This window comes from Manihot esculenta, chromosome 18, assembly GCF_001659605.2.
Source record: "Manihot esculenta cultivar AM560-2 chromosome 18, M.esculenta_v8, whole genome shotgun sequence".
Classification (NCBI taxonomy): domain Eukaryota; kingdom Viridiplantae; phylum Streptophyta; class Magnoliopsida; order Malpighiales; family Euphorbiaceae; genus Manihot; species Manihot esculenta.
The window spans coordinates 8,302,458-8,327,059 of record NC_035178.2 but is presented as its reverse complement, the minus strand read 5'-3'; the positions used below and the strand labels follow the sequence as shown (position 1 = coordinate 8,327,059).

Genomic DNA, 24,602 nt, shown 5'->3' with positions numbered 1-24,602 from the left:
AAAGGTTCTCAAACTTTGGTAATAAAAGAGACCTAAAGTAGCAATGAGGAAAAGAAAGGAAAAAAAAGGAGAAGATAGATAAAAGAAAAGAAAAAGAAGAATCTGAAGACTCTCTATCCAGTTTTAGTTCTGGAAATTCAAAGGAAATGAGAGCAAATCTTGGTGAAAAAGTTGAGGTTTCCAAAGATACCTTCAAAATGATGAGAACCATTCAGAAGAAATTGAAGATGGTGGGTGATGTATTGAGTGATACCTCCAAGCTGCAACAGTCTATAGCTCAAGACAAAGATAGTTCTATGTTTCTTCGGTCACTCAGAATTGAAATAGTTGAAAAGAAAATAGACATAATTTTAGAGAAGTTGTTTTCTGATGGAGTTGGAGGTTTTAGATTGAATTTTAGGTTTTCAGGTATCATTTGGAGTAGACCCTTCTGCAGGGCCATCTACACAACCCCAGCAACCCAATTATAATGAACCCTTCTCTCAACCATCTCCCCCTTCAAACAATCCAACCATCACCTGTAGCCTCACCAAAGGAAAAGTCATCTAACAGCCAACCCATTACACTAAAAGAACCTCAAAATAAAGACAAATCTAGTGATCAAGCACCTGCAACCTTTGAACAGAAGCCTTCTGATGCTTCTATTGCACCTGTTCCTGCAAGGAGATTCTCAAAATTGATTGCCTGGAAGTCAGTGCACCCAATTCTTTCAAAGCCTCTGTAACGACCCGAAAATCGGACTGCTACCGGCGCTAGGATCCAGATCGACTTAAGGTCGCCGGGACCCGTAGCAAGCCTAGCATACATCCTGTACATCTGGTATAATCCCATACATGATCAAACATAACATAAAAACTTTAAAACATAAAACTGTAAACTTTTTCTTTCTTTCATACACCAAGCTTAACCTGTGCATGCACAACTCATAGTCATAAACCCTAACACTAGAGTTCTCATCATCTACTCACGTGGGGCAACATACATTAAGCTTGGCTTTCATGCCTCAATATAAAACATACATAAGGACCATGTACAAAGGGATTAACCACACTTCTAGGGCAAAGCACAACTCTATCTATTACATTACATTATAACATTTTACATTTCATTACATATCTCTACCTTACATCATGTCCACTACTAATCTATTACATAACCTGACCATAGACATAACCTACTGATCTCCTGACTATCTCTGACCCTGCAAACCTGAGGTTAGGGGAGAGAGGTGAGCTATAAAGCCCAGTGAGCAGAACTATAGAAAAAAAACAGTTTATTACATCATATGCTTTCATGACATGCATCACATCACAAATAATACACATCAAGGATGAATTTGTCACCATTAGCCCTTTACATAAAAAAATCATCTCATAACAAGTCCAACAATGCTCTATGCCAGGGGCGATACGGCCACGCCTGGACTTCACATAACTCTATGCCAGGGGCGATACGGCCACACCTGGACTTCTCTTCCTCTATGCCAGGGGCGATACGGCCACACCTGGTCTTTCCATCATATATCATGTCATACATGTCATATCGTGCCATATCATGTCACATCATACTGAGAGCTAATGGATCATCCAATATTCATCCACATCATCATCACCATATCATGCAATGCAACATATTCGTGAACTCTAATGCAAACAACCTATTACATAATCATGGTACTCGTGATGCATGAACATGTTTAGAACATTTAATTTCTTTAATATTAAAAGAGTTATGTTCTACTCACCTTGACTAGCTCTGGACCGACTCTGAAGCAGCTAACACTGTTAAACACCTTGGTTCCTCGGGTCCGATCCTACAAAGGTGGACTCCAGTGAGGTGCCAAACATACCCTAAACAACTCATAAACAACTCCCCAAAAACCCCCTAAAACATCTTCAAAACAATCATAGAAAACACCCATGAAAGGGCTGGACAGGGCACTTTCGGCGGCACTTTCGGCAGCCGAAGGTCCCTTCCAGAGACGAAAGTCATGCAGGTTCGGGGGCACTTTTGACGGCCGAACCCTCTCTCCAAAGACGAAAGTCAAGCACTTTCGGCGGCCGAACATCACTTTCGGCGGATTCGGCGGCCGAAAGTCTGCTCCAGCTCTGAAACACAACTTTCGGGGGCAAGGTTAGGCGGCCAAACCATGCATCCATAGGCAGGTTCGGCGGCCAAAACTACCTTCGGCGGCCGAACCTGAGTTCTTCCAGAACTCAGCCTTCGTGCATATCCGCCTCCCAAACCTCCCAAACACCTCAAAACAAGCACCCAACTTCTTAAAAACATGCATAAACTCTTAACCATGCACAAAGGAGCTTAATAGCTCGATTAAACTCCAAAAACAACATCAAAAGCATACATAGATAGCTTATGACCCACATAGGCCAAAACCATCAAAACAACCCATAATCTCACTTGCTCTTTCCCAATCATTCATACACTCTCCCACATGCATAACCTAGCCTAAACCTTCAACATATCATCACATAAACACACATTGGGCACAAAACCCCAAATAAACCCTAACATGCATATCTACCTATACTCAAGCATTAAAACTTCATAAAACCTCATTAAAACACAAGGAAAGCAAGAATCTACACTTACCTCTTGAAGATCGAGGGTTGGTGCGACCCAAAGCTTGAGATGTGGAGAACCCAAACTCTTAAAGTTTCCAAGCTCTCCAAACCTTGATCCAAGCTTTAAAACTTCTTCAAAACAACCATGTAACTTATAAAAAACGTGAAGGATTGAAGAAACAGCATGAAAATGACTAGAGGAGGACATGAATACACCTGAGCTCGAGAATGGGGAGAAAACTCGCCCATTTTCGGTCTGAGGGCCTTTTATAGGTGACCTGGTCGACTACCTTCGGCAGCCTAACATGCCTCCTAAACTCATGCATGTTCGGCGGCCGAACTTGAGGTTCGGCGGCCGAACTTGAGGTTCGGCAGCCGAACCTGGTTTCTGCCCTCACACTTTCGGAAGCCTAAAGCACTCCCGAAACAGCCCCATGTTCGGCGGCCGAACTTGACTTTCGGCCGCCGAACCTGGCAAATGCCTTCTTAGCCTAATCTTTTCAAAACTCAATTCTTTTTCCTTTAAAACCATGAAATCAGTAAAAACATTTTAGAAACACATTTTACCCCTCTAGAAGACTCTGACATCTTCCGAATTCCAGATTCTAACGGGGGTTCCGCCGGAAAGTCAGGATTCCGATGCCGGGATTTAGCCGGGTATTACAGCCTCAGACCAACAACTCTTCATCTCAATCTGATATGGAGCCGGTTCAAGTTTTAAGGAGCAATCTAAAAATGAGAATTCATCTGATTCATTTGACAGCTCTTCTTCCAGTTCCGAGGGGGAATCCTAAAAATTTAACTTAGAAGAAGTGGCCGCCATAGTTTAAGAATAAAGATTGTCAAAACCTGGTGAACCAGGAAGCAAGGACAAGCCAATGAATCTCTAAATCTCTTTTCTGTTTTTAATGCTAATTTTCACACAATTGTTTTAAAATTTTCTGAATGATTTTTTTAACAAATCTTTTTTGGAGTTCTGTTTCCTTTTTTACTGATGACAAAAAGGGGGAGAAATCTGGTCACATATGTTCTGTTCATATGCTTTTTCTGTGAATGTTTATCTTGATCTGTTAATAGTTTGTTTTTTATATGCTTTCATGAAAAGTATTCTGTTGATCTGATAATTGTATATATCTTATGCATGTATTGAGAGGGAGCCGGGATAATTCACTTGTTAATTTTTTATTTATCATAGTACATACCTATTTTATATTTTCTGTCATTCTCTGCTGAAAATGGTTAAGTTTTGTTATCATAAAAAATGGGAGATTGTTGACCCCATAAGCCTTGGAAGAATTTGATTTTGATGATACTAAAATTTAATAAACCATGTTTATCTAACCATCTTTAGTATTAAAAGCGAAATATCTAGAAAGCATTGGAGACATAAGAAAATTCTACACATCGGAAAGAATGAAGACTCATATGGCAACACAAGATAAATTAAAGAAAGAAAAAGTATAGAAAGATATCTTTAGAATTTATTGTAAAAGAGTACATGAGTTGATATGTCAATGATAAAATTATCCATCTCATTTCATTTCTTGAAAAACTAAGAAAACGTTTTAAGTTTTTTTTTAAACTGTTTTTGAAAAATTCAAATTAGATATCTAATTTTAGAAACAGTTTAAATTTAGATATCTAATTTCTATCTATACTTATTTTAGTTAACTACTTTCAAACTGTGAAAGTAACTGATTTTAGTCTGCACAAATTTTAATGGGTTTAAGGGCTAATTTTTCAAAATTATTACTGTTGAACTATCTCTACAGCTAAGAAAGAAAAGTTTTTCAGACATCTATTTAAAAGATTAAATCTCTTCATAAAAAAAAAAGATGATGAATGCATTGAATCTCTAAGAGCATTTGTAATCTTTGCATTACAGCTTTTTATTCTCACATCTGATCTTCGTTGGCAAATCTACTCTCTTTCATCTTAATAGCATTTTTGCTGTATCAAAACCTATATAAAGTTAATCAAGTGTATGGTCACTTGATAGAGGTCCTAAACACCTATTAAAGGTTAAGTGAGAGTTTGAATATGAATCAATCGTGTAAAGGTCTACAAGCACTTGGAAAGCTTACTGGTTACATGAAAGTTATTTTCTTGTCTGTTAAAGGAGGTTTAATAGAGTGAAAACTCAAGGAAAGATCTTGGGAGAGTGGACATAAGCTAATTTTATCGAACCACTATAAAATCTCTGTATTTAATCTTCTTCTTCTTATCTCCTTGCTTTTAAGTTTTTCTTATTAATCTGAGATATCTGTTTGTAAATTAGAATTACTACTGATAAGAGTTTGGTAAAATTAGCTTGCTATTTTGATCTCTGCTTTCATTTAATTGCTTCTGTTGTTTGCATGAGTATATGATTTTAGTTGATTTTCAAAAATTTTCAAGAATATATTTGAAAAATCTATTTGAATCATTCATCTTCTCACTTTCAGAATTAGTAACCATAATTTTTTTCACTTTCAGAATTAGTAATCACAATTTTTTATTAAAACTTTGAGCAAAACTGAAAAATTGGCAAAGTTACTCATTCACCTCTCTTATCCCACTTAGCTTGAAACAACAATATTTTATTAACTATGGTAATACTATAAAGCATTTTTTTAAATAATTAATACTTATTTATTATGGGGATAAATAAATAATTTTATTAGTTATTAAAATAAATGTACTATAATATATTATATAATTAAATTATGAATATAACGAATAAAGATAATGTGCAATGCACAATCGAAAAAATAATATAATTGCAGTTTTATTAAAGAGATTACTTTAATTTTATTGATGAGTTTAAAATAATATAAAAAAAAATTATTTTAAACTTTAAAACTACTCTAATTTTCAATATTACATTTTGAAAAAATATTCTTATAATTTTATTGATAATATTATTTTAATAAATAATTTTAGTTAAAAATCTATAAGGATTAAATTTAATAAAAAAATAAGATTTTTATTAGATAAATAATTTAAAATTTTTTAAAAATTCAAACTAATTTAATTTTAATTTTATTAATTAAATTAATGGTAGAGTTTATATAAATTTTAAATTCTTATTTTTTTCTGTTTAAATTTTTATAATTATTTTTATTATAATTTATTAAAAAATAGTTTTAATCTATTAAAACTTTTTATTTGAAATAAGAATCGGGAGAATAGAATCTGAAATCTCTTAAATTTATTTAGATGCTGTGAATGCTAACCTATTAAAACTTTAACCGATTTATATAATTTTTTTTAATTAAACACGTTTTATAAAAAGTATTAAAATATTTATAAAAAGTATCAAAATATTTATAATAATACCAATAAAAGGTAACCTACTTTAATATATTAGGAGAAAAGTAAACTTTTATAATATATTACATTTAGAATTAAATTAAAAATATTTAATCAAATATTGATTTAATTAAATTATTATCTATATTAAATTTATATAATTTTATTATTTTTTAATTTACATATAATTTATATGTATTAAAGTGAGAGGATAACAAATAATTTTATTATCTAAAATACTCATATTTACATTTATTACATTATAAATTACTTTTATATTAATTAATTAAAAAATAATAAATAAGTTTATTATTTTTTAAAATTTTTAATTTAAAATTAATTGTAAAATAGGATAAGGTTTGTTACTTGTAATATTTGTAATATGTATATTAGATTAGATCAATTTAATTTTAAGATTAAATAACTTTGATATTATTATTATATGGATAAATTTTTATTTTTATCACTATCGAAAATAATTTTTTTAAAAAAATTATATATCACAATATAAAATCTAGAAAAATGCTTCCTAGTTAATTGGTATTTTCTCAATCTTAATTTATATTTTTTAAATTTTATTATTATAAATTAGTTTATATATATACAAGCAATAAATTAAAAATTAATTAAGTTAATTATATATATATATTATAATTTTAAAATTTTATACTTTACTATAGAATTAAATTATAAAATATATGTTATGACCTTTTTAATAAAAACATAAACATTGAAGTATTTATTATAATATAATTTTATATTATATTTAAAATATTTTTATTCATTTTAATTTTTTAATTTTATTATTATAAATTAATTTATATATATAAATAATAAGTTAGAAATTAATTGAGTTAATTATATATTTAAAATTTTTATGCATAATATTATAAAATATTATTATATAATTAAATTATAAAATATATATTATAATATTTATAATAAAAATATAAATATTAAAATTTTTTATAATATAATTATATTATATTAAAAATTGAAATGAGGGATATAAAAACATGTAATGCACGTTTAAATAACATTAATAAATATAAATTAATGTAAATATTTAAATACTAAATAAAATCTTAATTTCTAAATAAACTTTAATTAGCATAAAATATTAATGGCTAAAATCTTAATTTCTAAATAAACTTTAATTAACATAAAATATTAGAGTTATTTTCACTAATTTTCGTAAAATTATAAACTTGTTATAATTTATTTATTTTCTTAATTATCACTATTTTAAGAAAAATAATTTTTTTAATTGTTATTTTTATTATTTCCTTTATTTTTTATTCAAATAAAAATAAAATAAAATAAAAATAAAAATATTCTCTGCATTGCCCTATTTATTTCTTTCTTTTTTAAATAAAATGAAAAGTTTAATTTTAAAATTTTAAAATTATTATATTTCATTAATAATAGATATCTTGAAAAAATTAATAATAAAAATTATTTAAACTTTTTGGAAAATAATAGTTTGAGAAATGGAAGGATATACATTTTTTCTCATTTTAAATTTTTGTTCTCCCATTCTCAAAATTAAGAGAAAAAAAAAATCTAACCCTCCTTTGTTCAATCTATATTTATCATTAATGAAATATAATATTTTTAAATTTTCATTTTATTTAAAAGAAAGTAAATGAAGGAAATCAGAGATTATTTTTCCTTTATTTTTTAAATTTATGTACAATAAAAAATAAAATAAAATATTTTCTTAAAACATATTAAAAATTAGAAAGTAAAAAAATTATAATAATTTTAAGAAAAATATTAAAAAATCAAAATATCACCTTTTACAATTATATTGTTAATAACGTTATTAATGGTTTTTAAGTTTAACAAATGTAATTAATGGTATAATGGAAAAAAATTTTGGCCAAAGCAGAGGGTGTTAAGTAAAAAACTATGGTGTAGATTTGTTAAAAGTTAAAAAAAAGGTTTTTTTTAGATAATTGGATGCACGTGTTGATTGGAAAAAGAACAAGTAATTAGGAAGAAAATAAGAGAAAAAAAGGAAGCTTTTCCAATGCAAAAGAAAAAGATTTTGGTTTGGGTAGTTGAGGTGGGGGATTAGAAACCAAAAATTTTCAACGATATTTTTGGGTTTTGTATGAACAAGGAAAAAGAAAAGGAGAGATGGCATTTTTTGGAGGTAGAGATTGGGAGAGATAAGGTTATGGGTAGGGTGAGTAGTATTCGGTTCAAATCGAAAAAATTGATCGAATCGAATTAATTTTAAATTTTAATTTAATTTTTTATTCAATTCGATTTGATTCGGTTTTTAATTTTAAAATTTTCGATTTGGTTCGATTTTGATTAGAAAAAAATTTAAAAAATTGAACTGAATCTATTAGTGATAATAATATATTATTTTCAATAATATAGAGAAATTAAATTATATTAAAATTAAAATATTTTAATTAAATTTTAAAATATTAAAAATAAAGTGTAAAAAATAAAAGATTTATTAAAAATCAAAACCGATAAAATCGAATTGAATCAAATCGAATCAGACCGGTTTGGTTTCTGACCAAAATCGATTCGGTTTGGTTTGTATAAATACTAAAATTTCAATTTTCGGTTTATTCAGTTCGGTTCGATTTTGAATCGAACCGACCGAATGCTCACCCCTAATTAAGTGTGTGAGCAGATTGAATGAAAAAAAAAATTATAAAAATATGAAAAGTTATTTGCAAGTGATGAGGTAGAATCATGCAATTTTTTTTAATTAGTAGTTATTTTTAAAATTTAAAATAAAGTATTTTTATTTTTTCATTTAGGGTTATTAAATAAAAAATTTAAATATTCACTATAAGTTATATATTTATGATAATTTATATTTATATTTAACATTTTAAATTTTAAATAATAAACTTAAAAGTTTTTAATATGTCACAATTATAAAAAAAACTAAATTAAATTTAAAAAAATGAATGATAAATTCTCTAAAATTCTATTTAACAAATAAAATAGTCTTTAAATATATATTTTTATTACAACAATATTATTTTTTTATTAGTCTCATTATTTACTTTCCTTTTATATAATATTATAAATTATTAATAAAAATTTATAATATAAAAAATAAAATTTTACAATTTAAAATATATAATATTTTATTTTATTTAAAATATTATTAATAAAAAATAAATTTTTATAATACAAATTTTTCTCTCTGGTTTCTTTGTGTCTGTGTATGATACTCTCGTCTTTTCCTCATTCTTAAACCTAACTTCTTTTTTACTCTTTTTCATGGAAGACGATCTGTATCAATTTGACTATCGATGAAAAAAAAAAGATGATGTTGTCTCTATTAATAACTCTAGAAATATTTCGATTGTCACTTATGATTTCTGTGTGGTGGAAATGTTTCTCACATACAATCTAATCAATTTTCAAAATATAAACTTTTCAACAGATTTACGGCATAAAGAGAAAAGAAAGAAATCACTCAACCTAATTTTTTAATGTGTCATTATATTAATTAATTAATTAAGATTTATACACTTCTGTTAAGAATTAAAGCAACAGCTTTAATTTGGTGGAATTCAATTGTATTGAAGTTAAGCATATCGTATAATTGTTAAAAGAAATATGGACGATTATTATAAAAAGTAAAAATATTTGCATATTATAATAATTTATTCAAATATTTTAATTTTAATAATTTAATTTAAAATTAAATATACAAATTTATTATAATATGAAATGATAATCGAAAATAATGTATTCTTAATAATGTGATATTATAGTTAATTTTTTATTATTAAATATGAATTTCATTTGACATATAATTAAATTATAATTGATTTAAAAAACTAAATATTTATAAGTTTATTGATTTTATTAAAATTTTTTAATTTTAATAATTTAATTTAAAATTAAAAAATTTGCACAAATTTTATCATAATTTAGAATTAAAATCGAAAGAAGTATGTTCTTGATAACATAGCATGGCTTTTTTTCTGATTAAATGTGAGATCTATTTGACAATTAACCGAATCTATAACACATAAATAATAAATTAAAATTATTTTAATTAATTAAAAAATATTTTTAACCTCTTTCACATTTTCACTGGCGCTCTCTCTCCCCCTTAATTCTCTTCTACTCTCGCCATATTTTCTTTTTTTTTTTTTTTCTTTCTCCTTAATGACATCACTGACGATAATAGGTAATTAAGAAGCTACTAAAACCGAAATATCCTTATCATCACTTCATTTTTTCAAAATAATAACCTTTATATTTTTGTGTTTCTTAACTACTCATCGATCTTTTTCTCTATTTTTCCCACTCTATTAAACTCTTATCCTTCCTTGTGAAATAAATCAACAGCATCTTCTAGCTAGCCATCACCCTCTCTCTCATATCCTTATTGCTGCCTCAAGTGTCATGGGGCATCTCTCACCTTTTATATTGCCTCATGCCACATGCCCTTATTTTGTGAGCCGCTTCGTCTTTCTCCTCGTCAATATTGTGATTCGCGACTCTAAAAATGTCTTTCACTGTTGACTCTGTTCTCTTTACAGCCATCATCTCAATTACTCGTGGTCATCTAGTTATCCACATCTTCAGGCTATCTATCGGCTTCTCCTACTCTACTTTTCAAGTTCTCATATCTAAAAATCCATGCTTAAACGAATATGATTTCTATTCAATTTGTTGGGTTATCTTTGATCCATACATTATGGAATTTATTAAATATTAATTGTTGGATTCTTTGTGGATGATTTTTTTTTCTTTGTATTGATTTATTGATTTTTATTAATTGGGTGAAGTTTTGAAAATTTTAAATATGTGAAAATAGAATCAAGAGGCAAATTTTTGGTCCATTTGTGACTCCATACTCTCACGTCTTCCTCCCTCTTAAACCTAATTTTTTCTTCCCCTTCTCCATGAAAGACAATTTGCTTCAATAGACTATCAATGAAGAAGAAGATGATGTTGTCTCCACTGAGAGTTCCAGAAATATTCCGATCGTCACTTATCATTTTTGTATGGTAGGGATGTTTTTCGCATACAATCCAATCAATTTTCAGAATATGCAGACCTTTTTTGTAGATTTATGGTGGCAATCATCGGACAATTATTGCATTGAAGGATTTACTTCTTAGTTACAAGCCGTACATTTTACATGGAAGAGTCATAAGTCTGTTTCTGGCTTTTCTTCAAATTTTATTGATTCTAATATTCAATAGAGATTTACTAGTTATTACAGGTTTCTAGAATCGTTTTTATCTCGTAGAAACTCTCTTCCATGGGGAGACTTTAATAATTTATGCTCCAGAGATAAGAAAAAATGATGAGTATTTTTGTTAAATTATCTTATACAGGGATCTAGATAGATGCTTGAGGAGTATTTTTGCCAAATTATCTTACGCAAAGGTGACTCTAAAATTGATAATCTATCAGGCATAATCGTTTTTGGATGATATCTCTCTTTATTTGATAGAATTTTATTAATTGATAGAGAGTGAGAAATATAAAAAATATATATTAATATTAATTGATTAAAATAATTTTAATTAATATTTATGTGGTAGCAAGACTTGTTTAGGTGTCAAATAGCTTTCCAATTATGAAAGTTGAAACATTTAAATAAAATTATTAAAATCCACAAATATTTAATTTTTTTTAAATTAATTGTCCAAATATATATATAAAGTTTTTTTTATGACATTTTCCCTGAACAAATTAGAAGTCTTATCTCCAAGTAAACAAATTAAGTCACTCTCATTACCTCTCATCCCCCTCCCTCCCCCCTCTCTCTCTCTTTCTCTATTCTATATACATGTCTCCTCCAAATAAAAATCAACTCCCAAAAATCTGGTCACTTAAATTTGAATATAGCTAATTAGTTTTAGCTATGTATCAAACATTTTGATTTTTGAAAAGTATTTTAGAAAATTATTTGAGCTTTAAAAAAGTCTTATTGGGATAGAGAAATGGTGGACTTGGTGAGGAAAAACCAAAGAAAAACGAAGAGAAAAGTTTTTCATCTAAAAGAAGAGAGAGAGAGATTTTCTATGGTTAGTAGTTAAAGTTCGTCCCTATTCACATTCTTCCAATTTTTCATTGAAGTTTTATCAAAAAACAGAATATATGTTAGCACCATGAAATTTACTTAAAAAAATTAATCTAACACCCTAAACTTTGGAAACAATTGTATGGAACGAGTTTTAAGTGCAAAATTTATATATTGTTTAATTATTATTATTATTATTATTATTAAGTTATTGAGTGTTAGTGATAAATTTAGACAATTATTTAAGTTGTATATATACATATTGGCCTAAAGTAATCGCAAGTCTGCAATCACAAAGCCCAAGGGCAGGCAGATCACCTCTGAGTTGACCAAGCCTCAAGATATTCAACACTTCATAAGCAAAAGACAGCAAAGGTAACCAAATGCAGAATGGCAGCTTATTGAGTACGTTTGATCACATCCCGCATCAATTTTGCTCCACAGGATTTGTTTATTTGCAGGAAGGAACGGAAAGTTTGTTTATTTGCAGGAAGGAACGGAAAGTCCAAAGAGCGAGAACCATATAAATATGAAAAACCAAATGGTCCTAATACTTGGGCATAACTCAACTTATGACAATTCAGCAACCCCAGACGCAAGAAGATAATAGCAGGACATGTCAACAAGAATGTATGAAATTACGATGACATGGGGAAAATTCAACAAGCAATCTAGATTCTAAAATGATCAAAGTCTTAAGTAACAACATTAAACAACTAGAACAACCGAGTAATAATTCTCATTCATGACAATTCTTCACTTATGCAGAGCACAACCACAATTCTCATTTCCCACATCCGCTGCAATACATGGAGGCTGAAACTGTCCATCCTGATACCAAGTTGAGCGCTTCTCAATTAATTCATTCAAGAAATCATCCAACTTTTCAATGGTGACATTGGGCATCACTATAACATGTGCAATGTTCCCTTGACAAGCTAGTTGCCACCGGCGCACAAACTCCTCATCTTGAGGCCGCTCAAACACAACTGTGCTGCTGAGCTCATTCAACATAGCACTGATCCCAGCATCACGTAGTCGGTCCTTCAGGTAATGAGCATTTCTGAGACACTTCTGTACTTCTTTTTGGAATCCTATGTAGCCTTTTCTGTTGAGAGTGTACCAAAGGAAGATAGGAGCATGGCCATTGCGGCTTCCCATGATTGTAGCATCCCTTGAAGCAAGGTACTCAACATTCCTTGAGAGAGCATTAATGTGTTCCATCCTTGTTATCTGCACACCACATGGCATTGGACAGCCAACAAACTTGTGACCAGAAACACTCACACTTCCGATGGGCTTCTTGAAAGTGACTTTTGGCGCCTATTCACCACAAGCAATAATGAGCCCAATAGACTGACAGTAACCATGATATCAGGGAAAATGAGTATCTAACAAGTGAGCACCAATCTTAACAGTACATCACTTACCCGCTTGACGAAAGGCATCATAAGTCCAAATAAAGCGCCATCACAGTGGATGTAAAACCGATCATGTGTAAATCCACTTTCTTCAAGGGTTTGTATGACAAGATCAAGGTCATCTACAGCTCCTTTCACAGTTGTGCCTGCATTAATAATAGTACATTGAAACAAATTAGTAATATGCTTGCACAAAGACATGTTTACACTTCATATGCCTAACAGTAAGAAAGATACCTATGTTAACATTGATGATGGCTGGTTTGTCCTGGTTTAGTTTAGCCTTAAAATCTGCACAATCAATTTCACCAGACATCAGACAGTCAATCTTCACGCATTCCATTCTATACATGCGAGCAGCTTTGAAGACGGAATAGTGTGACTCTCGTGATGCATACAGAATTCCATCTGGCAACACTTCCCTCCTGCATCGTTAACATGTTTAACCATTCCACTCATTTCAGACACTCAATAATCAACAAGAACCTAAAAACAGCCAGAGGTGAAAAGTACTGACCCTACTAGAATCCCATGAAGGTTTCCTTCTGTGCCGCAATTTGTTATGTAACCCCAGTAATCATTTTTCTCTATCTCCCATAGACGGGCAAACCAATCTAAAACACCAACTTCAAACTGTCTAGAATGGACACCATAATTACTTTCAATAAATGGATCACCAAGATTGTTGATGGAGAAATGTTGCAACTGTGCCAAAGCGCCATAATCAAAATCCAGATTATATGGATAACCTGTATCAGATAAAACTATCAGATACGACATTTGGAATCTTCTAACCATTTGCTAGATTGACAAACCAAATACTTGTAAACTTTAGGATGCATTTCTATTAGATAACAAGTATCTCAAAAGAAATTGCAAGCAACTTAACATGCATCCAACTTGTTTTAAGCATTTCTAGCGTAAAAGATGTCAATCTGTCATAAGTAGTACAAGCTGTAACAAAATTGCAAATCTCCAAGCTCACTCAACTAACAAGCAACGCCAACTTCTATCCAAACATTAATATGAACTGTAAGAAACTTCATTAATAACCTCAAAGCCAAGTGTCCCGAATAGAGCTATAAAGAAACCAAATTACCAAAAAACAAAGCTGCAATTCCATTTAAACCTACTAATATTACTTACCTAAATGATGCCTGGTTCTTTCAATCAAGGTCTTTCGATACCTAGCCAAAACGCTGGCCATATAAGCCTCTTTATCACCAGTGAAGTCATCGTTAGCATCGGGCTCTGTGACCTCAAGACACTCAGTGTGCACATTTCTGCCTAACACAATCTCTCTGCCATTTTGTTTCTTTCCATCTTTACTTCCCACCACATCATCCGCCGTTACAACCGGAGGAAGAGGCTCAACGTCAACCACAGCCGACAAATCGAAGTCCTCCGCCAAGATCCCCGCCTTTTTTCCATTCACATGCGCCGCAAATTCCATGGGATTCAATTCTAAAAACAACAGATTAGATTATAAATTTTTCAAATGAACATGGATGTGAGCAACTATAGATCTGGAAATACGACAGAGAGAAAGTGTACCTGCACGAAGGAGACGATGGCTATCGCTCAAATCGAGGGAAACGAAATGGTAGGTAAAGGGAGACTTCGTCGCTCATTCGCTTGTCACTATTTATAGGCAGAGCCTTTGCTCTATTTAATCGTCCTTAGGGGCTGTTTGGTTCTTTGTTTTATACCGGTTTATTTAGATTTTTCATGCGCAGATCTTTATGCTCCATTTATAATAATATTATAATTTTAATATATAATTAGAATAATATATTTTATATATCACATAATTTCAATAAAATTACACACATATAATTATAATATTATTTCATTATTAAATATTTTTTATTATTCTATTTAATCAATTTAATTAATTAATTATAGTTTATTTATTTAAATAAATTATATATATAAAAAAAATAAAAATTATACTATTAGAATATAAATTACTAAAATAATTATATATATGTATTTATATTTATAATAATTATTATTATTTATATATGTGTACTAACAATATAAAATTAATATATTTTTTAGTTATTAATAAATTATTAATATTTATAATAGTATAATTTAATTAATTAAATTAACTAATTAAAATTTATTCTATTTAAATAAATTATTTATATATATTATCTCAATATTAATAGAATTATATTAATCAAATATAAATTATTAAAATAATTATATATAAATATATATATATTTACAATTATTATTAATTATATATATAGTTATTATATATTTTAGTCATTAATCAATTATTAACGATTTATAAAAGTATAAGTTAATTAATTTAATTTATTAATTATACTTAATTCTATTTAAATAAATTATATTATATAACATTTACATATTAATAGAATTTATATTAATAGAATATAAATTATTAAAATCAATCATATATATATTAAATTATATATTAATTAAAATATAATTTTAAAAAATTAAAAATAAATTAAATTATAATAATTATAATTATTTAAAAAATATTATCCAACTAAACTATATTTAAATACTATATAATTTTATCTAAAATTATATAGTTTTACTGTAATAAAATAAAAAAATTAAATAAATTTATAATATATCATATAAATGATAAAAACTCCTTTAATTAGAATTTATTTATAGCGTAAATATTATAATAAATTTTGTGAAAAATCTATTGAGAGTTTTTTTTAAGAGTTTGAAAATTATAATAAAAAATTATATTATATTTAATTATTTAGTATTTTAATAAAATTTAAATGAAAATATTATATGATATTATAGATATTTGATATTATTTTGAGATTAAAATGTGAAATTTATTAGTTTGATATAAATAATATTAATATTATATTAAAATTATTTAATTATTTTATTTAAATTTAAATTTTATTATAAAAATCGAAAGTCGTGTGATACTGAAACTGAAATAAAAATCAATATTAAAATTAAATCAGAATCAAAAATATATATTTATATTTTTTAGTCCTCCTTAACAATTCAAAATTGAGATTTGAGAAACATCACTCTCAAGGAGTTTGTCAGGTAACATGGAAGATTCATTTAATTCAAGCATAGTGTGCGTAGATGCCAATACTTTAATGTTTATTTTCGATTATAGTTTAATTTTTTTAATTTTATATAATAAAATTAATTTTTTAAAATTTATTGTAATTGCAACCATGTAGGTAATGGCATACACATGTAGGTTGGATAAAGAATAAGTAATTTAGAAGAAGAATATGAAGAAGAGAGCTTTTCCAAGACAGTCAAAAAAGGGAGTGATGGCTTTTGTTAGAGGTAGAGATTAGGAGAGAGACAAGGTTAAGTGTGTCACTAGATTGAAGTCAAGTGCATTTTATAATTGATTGATTTCATAATCCCTTTTACCAAAATCCTTCTATCAATATACTAATAAAACTAAATAAAAAAAATATTAATAAAAATACTGGTGATTGATTTTATTAAATTAATGTTTTTTTTTTTAATTTATAAAGCTAATAAATCACTGTACCATTAACAAGTCCGAATATTCATATGTGTTTAAAAGAAATAATTTTTATTTTTTAAGAATCCTACTAGATTCATTACAAAATCAATAAAATTTTTGTAATAAATAGAAGCATTACAAAAATATTGTTTTAATATTTTATAACTTCACAATTTAAGTTATATTGTTTAAAAAAATGTTTATGTTAAAGTATTACATGAAACTCTTGCATAAACATTCAACGTCAAAAAAACATGGACTCCAGATAGCTGGATTATATAGAATAGTAAGATTATATATATATATTAATAAAATAATAAATTAAATATATCATAAAAAAGTATTTTTTAAATTGACCAATCCAAAATCCCTATTCAAATATAAAAATTTTTAAGAGAGTAACGCAACCTTAGGAATTGTTTGGTTGTTTGGTTTTTTATATCTATTAGTTGCCAATAAACTCAATAATTCTACTGTCTGATACTTAATTACTCTACACAGCCTAATTAAATGGAATTTTAGAGGAAAAATTATTGGCTCTTCCTGTTTTGCAGTTGCTATTATTTTCTGTTTTTGATACTTTTGCTATTTTCATTTGTTAATTTATTTAAAAAATAAAAATTCATTTGCTGATTTCATCTTATATACAAGTAATTTTTTTAAAAAAATTTCACAATTTGCTAATATTTTTTTTCTTCTATATATTATTTACTCATTGTGCTGCAAAATTGAGGTTTTAATATATTTTTGTGAATCATATCTGAAAAAATAAAAAAATATATATATTTTTTTATAATTTCCACTTTAGACCTTGAATTTGAGATGTATAAATTTCATTTCATTTCAAATCATAAACTTTTAAAGTTGTTTATGGCGTTTGTACAGTTTTTTTTTTTTCTTTTTGAAATAGGGAACTGAAAATTGAGAGTTGAGAACTCTCAAATTTATTTAGATATATTTTATTACCGGATTAAATCTGTAAATACTTATACAGTCACTTCTTATTAAAATATATCAGTCAAATTCTGTATATTTTCCAGACTTTTTTCTATTTTCAATTCCTCCTATCTTTTACAGCTAAACAACTATCAAAAAATAAACATTTTCATATATTCAAACACTTTTTACAATTGACAAAAAATAAAATACTTCATACAACTAAATTATTTTTGCTACTATCATAAACAATAAAAATATACAAATTAACAATAAAATTTTCAATTTTTCTAATACATATTCAAACTACTCAAACTTTTCTAACACAATTTATCTTGAAAAAAATTTAATTTTAGTAGTTCATCGTTTATCTGTTCAAGCAAAACTATCAAATTAATTATTCTCTCAATCTACTGGTAATTTTCAAAGAAGAGAATGAGAATTAAAAAAAAAAAAAAACAAGATTTAGATTTTTAGACGTAAAAATCTTTTTTATATACGTTGTATGGTACAATAAGAAATAAAAAATTATTTTTTAGAGTTTTAACCCGTCATTTATCTTTGGATTCACGGAGAAATTGATGGAAGGGCGATACATTTGGATGAAATAAAAATAGATGAGGTTTAAAAATTTTATTTTAAAAATATAGAAATTATTTCGTTAATTATGCTATAATTTAATAATTAAAATGTAATTTACTCTAATTATTAATAAAAATTAGATGAATTACCATTTAAATCTTTAAATATTATTGTTATTTCTAGGACGAAATATTTTACTTTTTTAATAGATCTATGCAAATTTTTAAAAGATCTATTATATGCAAATTTAAATTAGTTTTAGCGAAATTTAAAAATAATCTGACTTAAAAAAAAATGAAAAAGCACATATAAGGCAAAAGAAAGGGAAGAAGATGGTAATCTTCTTTAGCTCCTAACCTAATCTTTTAATTTGTTATTATATTAATTAATTAATTAAAGTTTATTTTATAAGATTTTATTTGAATATTGGTAGTGCTGACATAATTGGTAAAACGAAGGTAGCTGTGGGTAGAATTCAATTGTATTGAAGTTAAATACAAAAAAACCTGGAGAGAAAGCGAGCGACAAGGGTTTCATTGCGGAGTTTTTGATAGTTAGTAAAGAGGAGGCTTTGATCTCCAAGTGTGTAATATTATTTGATTTTATAAAACTAATTTCAATTATTGAGACTTTTATTTAGATATGGTTGGATTTGCATAAGCAAAACCCCTATTTTTCTAATTTAAGTTGATTTGGCCTTAAACATATTGAATTTTATTATTAAAAATAATATTATATTAAATTATAATTTATTTAATAAAAAATAAATAAATTAAATTTATTTGATTATCAAGTAAAAATATAAAAATTTAATTGAATTTATTTTAAAAAAAATGATAACAAGCTTTTAACAGATTTATATTGTTTCATTATTGAATATATTATTCTAATTTATATCTTTTATTTTCTATAAAAGACATAATAGTTTATATCTATTATTTATGGCCCATCGAGTGGAAGGTAAAGATTGAAGATGTGCCACATTTATAAATTGGCCAAATTTTTGTACCCATGAAGAAATTTAAAGGACTTCCTGATTCCAAAACCTTGAGAAATCATTTTCACTTCACACATGCAATCCTGTCAAATTCCTACTTTTTCTCCATCACCATTCTGCAGATTCTATCTCTATGAGAATAAGTTACTTTGGAGAATCTCCATGATTACTTTTGCAGTTTCTGTATATTAGCAGGAGAATTATTACCGTTAAAGATAATTTTTATAAAGATATAGGGTTTACAAGATTATGTAAACTTAATTTGGAAAAATCACGTATTTCTCTTTATTTATTTTTTTATTTTTCAGTAATTCATAATTGTCACACTATTATAGTGCCACCACCTATCCCTGTATATAGATTTGTACGTATAAATATACCAGCATATCCATTCCTATTATGTGGCCATTTAATTTTTTTTTAGCGCGCATACTGATAGAGTCGCGAAATAACTGGGTCTATTTTCCTATTTCACGTCACGTCACTCGAACTAAACTCTCCTCTGATAAATCCAAATTTTAGATCAATTTAACCTGTTTTAATCACGAGCTGGATGGCACGTTGATGGATGATCTGCTCAATAGATTTTACTAGATTTTAGATTTATTTTTTCTTCGATACGGTCTCAATCCGGATGTCAGAAATTCAATCATTATCAAACTCGATTCATTGTGATCTACTAATTTTTATATAAATCGGAACTATTATGATTTCAATATAAAAATAAATGGGTTATGGTGAAATGAGTAATGGAAAAATATTCCCCACCACTATAATCTCTTTGCATTGGTGAGAAGTGAGAACCCTCGTCAAACGTCTCTATTAAAGCCTGAATTGCCACACCCGTAGTAGTTGTTGGCTAAAGTGCATAGCGTCATTTTCAAGCACCCTTATTGCTTTTTCATGTCTGTGAATTATCTGAAGCAAGTAAAAACACTCTACAATGGGAAACTGCAAAGTTTTTAGAATTGACTTACCAAATAAAAAAGAAAGAAAAGATTTATTTTAATTTGTTTCTATTATTTAATTCAGTTAGATTTATACAATTTTTCTTTTGAGCTTCTCAACTATTTCATTTTTTTACTGTTTAGATAGTTTACTTAGATTAAATTTATATAGATTTGTAGTATGAGATTATAGAATAATTTATATAAAGTTGTAAATATTTAAATTATAAATCTATATAAATTTGATTGAAATAAGAATTTCTCGTGTAAAAAAAGGCTGAGCCCACCTTATCTACATGTTCCGATCCATAGAGCAGTGGTCCAGGTCCAGGTTTAGGATAAGACGGCAACAAAGCGCCCTTTTGTTCAAAGTTCTCTGATGATGGAGAGACCTCATTAGGGAGAACCCACACAAACTTATCATGAGATTTTGAAGATCAGTGTAGGTCCCACCCTGTTGCCAATCACAACCCATTTTCATGTTCCTCTCTGTTTTTACGGTGAACTTTTCAATGAAATGGACCCCAAACCCAATTAGTGTCCGTCGGTAAGATTGAATCAAGGGTTAGTTTAATTTATAGAAAATACTTTTTAGAAAAATATTTTTTATAAAAAAATAAATTATTTTAAAAGGAATAATTTTTTTATTTTAAAAATATTTATATATAAATATATTAATAAATTTTATTTTTTAAATTAAAATTAAATAATAAAAAATAAATTATTTTTTTAAAAATATATTTTATAAAAAAATATTTTTTAAAAATAAATTATTTTTCATAAATAAATCCGTCTAAATCTTTTAAAAAATCACAAGTGTGGAATACCTCATGTATTGAGCCACCTTTTTATAATATTGTATGATTACCAATGAAGTTTTCTTATACTAAAAATTAACTTCATCTGTCTGTTTCATACAATAGTATTGTTTTAACTTTTAAGTAAACATGTTAAACAGTTGAAAGGAACATGCATATATATGTAGACCTTACTCTGCAATATTATTAATTATTTTAATAGCGAATAACTATTGTAATAACAATTAATTAAATATTATTAAAAATATTTTTTTTATAATTTACTTTATCAACTACTAATATTAATATTTTAACTTAACACTAATTTCAAAATTGCTATTGAACAAAGTTATATATATGTATTGAATATTTTTAAAATTTAAAAATAAATATTTTACCCTTTTAAGTCTATCCTGTATAAATTTAGAATAATTCAGTTAATAAATTTTAGATATATAAAAAAATAATATATGTATATTGGTTAACATTTGTTGCAGTCCCTCTCTTTCTTTTTACGTCTCTCCTACTTTTCTTTCCTTCTACACTTCAGTTTACAGAGAAACAGGGGGAAAAATTGAAAATCTTTCTTTTCTTTTCTTTTCTTCCAGTTGACTTCAGTAATTCAAAATTTTTAATTAAAAATAAAAAATTCATATTATTTCATATGCATTTTATTAATTGTGATTATTATAATTTAGATTATTATTACATGAGTAATAGAAAATATGTAGAATCTACAATAATTAATAATTTAAATTTTATAATTACAATAACCAACTATTAGTTTTTTTTCGCATCGAGGTAAAATTTTATTAATTTTATGTAATCCATACCGAACAAAGTATCTCTCACCGAATTTTTATCACATTTTTTATTTAAAATAAGTTTCAATTAAATTTTTATATTTTTATTTAAAAAATAAATAAGACCAATTTAATTTTTTTTCAAGTAAACCTATATATTTTTAATAAAAATCAAATAAACTCTAATCTAATATAGTATTATTTTTTAATAAAATTTATTTTTATAAATTTTAAAATTATTTACTATTTTTATATATTTTTAAAAATTTTTGTATTAATTAAAATATTAAAATTTTCATAGTTTAAATTACACAATTATATTAGATTATAATTTATTTGTCCTTTAACAAAAAAATTGAAGTAAACATACCTTTAAATAAAAATCGAGAGACTTAGCTTCCATTTATCTGTAAAAAAAAATTATATTTGAATAATATTTTTTTAAAAAATATTTTTTAATAAAATAATTAATTTTTTATTATTAAATGTTAATTTAAAAAATAAAATATATTAATAAATTTATATATACAAATTTTAATAAGATTTCAAAGCGTGAAAAATAGGTTTTTTTTAATAATTTTATTTAATTTTTTTTAAATATTGTAAATATTAAAAAATATAAAAAATATTTTTTATGAATTATTCCTATTTTTTATTTCTAATTCCCAATAGAATTACCAAATTTAGGTCTGGGCTATTTGTTTGAGAGATGCCACAGGTCGCTATACGCCGATAATCCATAAGCAAAGAAGAAATTCTCCAAGAAGACGTTAATTAATTGGGAGTGGCCATTAGTTTCTACGGAAAGGAATACCATTTAAAGGAATCAAATCTTAATGTCTTTTTTAGTAGATATGTTTATCCTCCACCAATTTTTTCACTGTTTTTTTATTGTATTATTAGGATAAATGTTGTACTAAGAAAATTTATTTATTTGTTTTAATTTATAATATAAAATTTTAATTTAATTAACTTCAAATCTTATGTGATGTTGGATATGTCATTTGTCAAATTAAAATAATTATATTTTGTCTCTTAATTTGACACTGGTTAAAAAAATTAATTAAAATAATATTTTATAAATAATTTATTTCTGTATATCCTCTATTTTGTTCTAACTTATAAAAGGAAAAAAATGAAAAACTGAAAGATTATGCCGCAGAAGGTATCCTGGCTTGCCTAATACTTTAATTTATTCCAAAAAAAAGGTGGGATTTAGTAGGGTTGTTAGAGGAGAAGGTGTGAAAATGAGGAAGTGGACAAATTCAAGAAATAGTATATTCCTTGTTGAAAAATGGTGGATTCCATGGGAATCCATCCCTTCACCTAATCTTACACTTCTTTATTCTTAAACCTACTCATCAAAATCCAATTTACATCATCCATGTGACTCTACGTTTTCTATTCATCATTCCTCCTACCTTTTGTTTTCCACCACATTTGGAATTTTATATCATTTTAATAAAAAATAATTAATCAGTTCTTTTATTTGTTAAACCCTATTACCTTTTTTTTTTTAATTAATTCACTCGGTGCACTTAGATCAATGGTATTCTAATATAAAATTTTGCAGTCTCCTTTCGAACGAGCTCTTGGTTATTTTTTGCAATATTTTTAATATATATTATTTAATATTTAAAAATTTATTCACTCAGTTATGTCATATTTATATCAGAAATATCTATTTAAAAATAAAATACTTTTTTATAAATTTTAAAGAATGAAAATTTTTTTCTCACATTTGAAACGAAAAAGAGATTATTAAAGAAAAATTTAGTATACATTTTGTTTCATTTCACACTTTTATTTCAAACAAAATGTTTAATATCGCTTTTTATTCAAAGAAATAACTCAGGTTCATAATTAAACTTCAATAATTGATTTTATAAAATAAATTAACACTGGTCTTATACGTTATCTTTTGTTCTACAATTATTAATATAAAATATAAGATATTATTTATTCGTAATATTCGAATGTATTTAAACTAAAATGTAACCTAAATAGTTGATAAGTAAAAAAGTTCCAAGGTGAAAAGAAATATTTCGAATAATTAAGTAAAATATTATTTACTGAGCATTCGGTTAAAATTTAAAAAAATTGATCAAATTGAATTAATTTATAAATTTAATTTAATTTTTTATATATTACGATTGGATTTTTAATTTTAAAAATTTCGATTATTTAAATTTTATTCAATTTTAATCATAAAAAAATTAAAAAAAAATAAAGTGAACCGATTAGTAATAATACTATATTATTTTTAATAATATAAAGATATTAGATTATATTAAAGTTAAAATATTTTAATTAAATTTTAAAATATTAAAAATAAATGATAAAAATAAAAATTTTATTAAAAATTTAAACTGATTAAATCAAACCAAATCAAATCGAATCAGATCGATTTAATTCGATTCAATTTCTGATTAAAATCGATTCAATTCGATTTATATAAATATTAAATTTTTAATTTTAAATTTATTTAAACTGAACCAACCGAATATTTTTTAAAAATTTAAAGGTTATGAACTCATTAAAATAATTAAATTAAATAATTAGATTCAGATTCATTTATTTAGTATATAATTAATTAATTTTATATAAATATTTTAATTTAAAGAATATTAATCCATATATAAATATTTAATATCTATTAATCCGTTTCTATATAAAGGTCAAATTAGATGACATGCACCTAAAGTAATGC

At 26.3% G+C, this 24,602-nt stretch overlaps 1 protein-coding gene across 1 annotated transcript; it reads right to left on the bottom strand.

Moving 5' to 3' along the window:
- Window positions 1–12,521: 12,521 nt before the first annotated feature.
- LOC110606694 (serine decarboxylase) lies at window positions 12,522–15,024 on the bottom strand. The gene is made up of 6 exons (XM_021745626.2): window positions 14,880–15,024; window positions 14,472–14,789; window positions 13,843–14,074; window positions 13,563–13,750; window positions 13,335–13,471; window positions 12,522–13,227 (listed from the first exon to the last, which is right to left on the bottom strand). The coding sequence occupies exons 2-6, from the start codon at window positions 14,776–14,778 to the stop codon at window positions 12,661–12,663; spliced, it is 1,431 nt and encodes a 476-aa protein (XP_021601318.1). The 5' UTR covers window positions 14,779–14,789; window positions 14,880–15,024; the 3' UTR covers window positions 12,522–12,660.
- Between the last annotated feature and the right edge of the window lie 9,578 nt (window positions 15,025–24,602).

Coding starts and splice junctions, on each gene's coding strand:
- LOC110606694 (XM_021745626.2), bottom strand. CDS start 14,778: ATGGAATTTGCGGCGCATGTGAATGGAAAAAAGGCGGGGATCTTGGCG. Junction 14,075..14,471: donor AAGAACCAGGCATCATTTAG/GTAAGTAATATT, acceptor TATCTGATACAG/GTTATCCATATAATCTGGAT. Junction 13,751..13,842: donor CTTCATGGGATTCTAGTAGG/GTCAGTACTTTT, acceptor TTAACGATGCAG/GAGGGAAGTGTTGCCAGATG.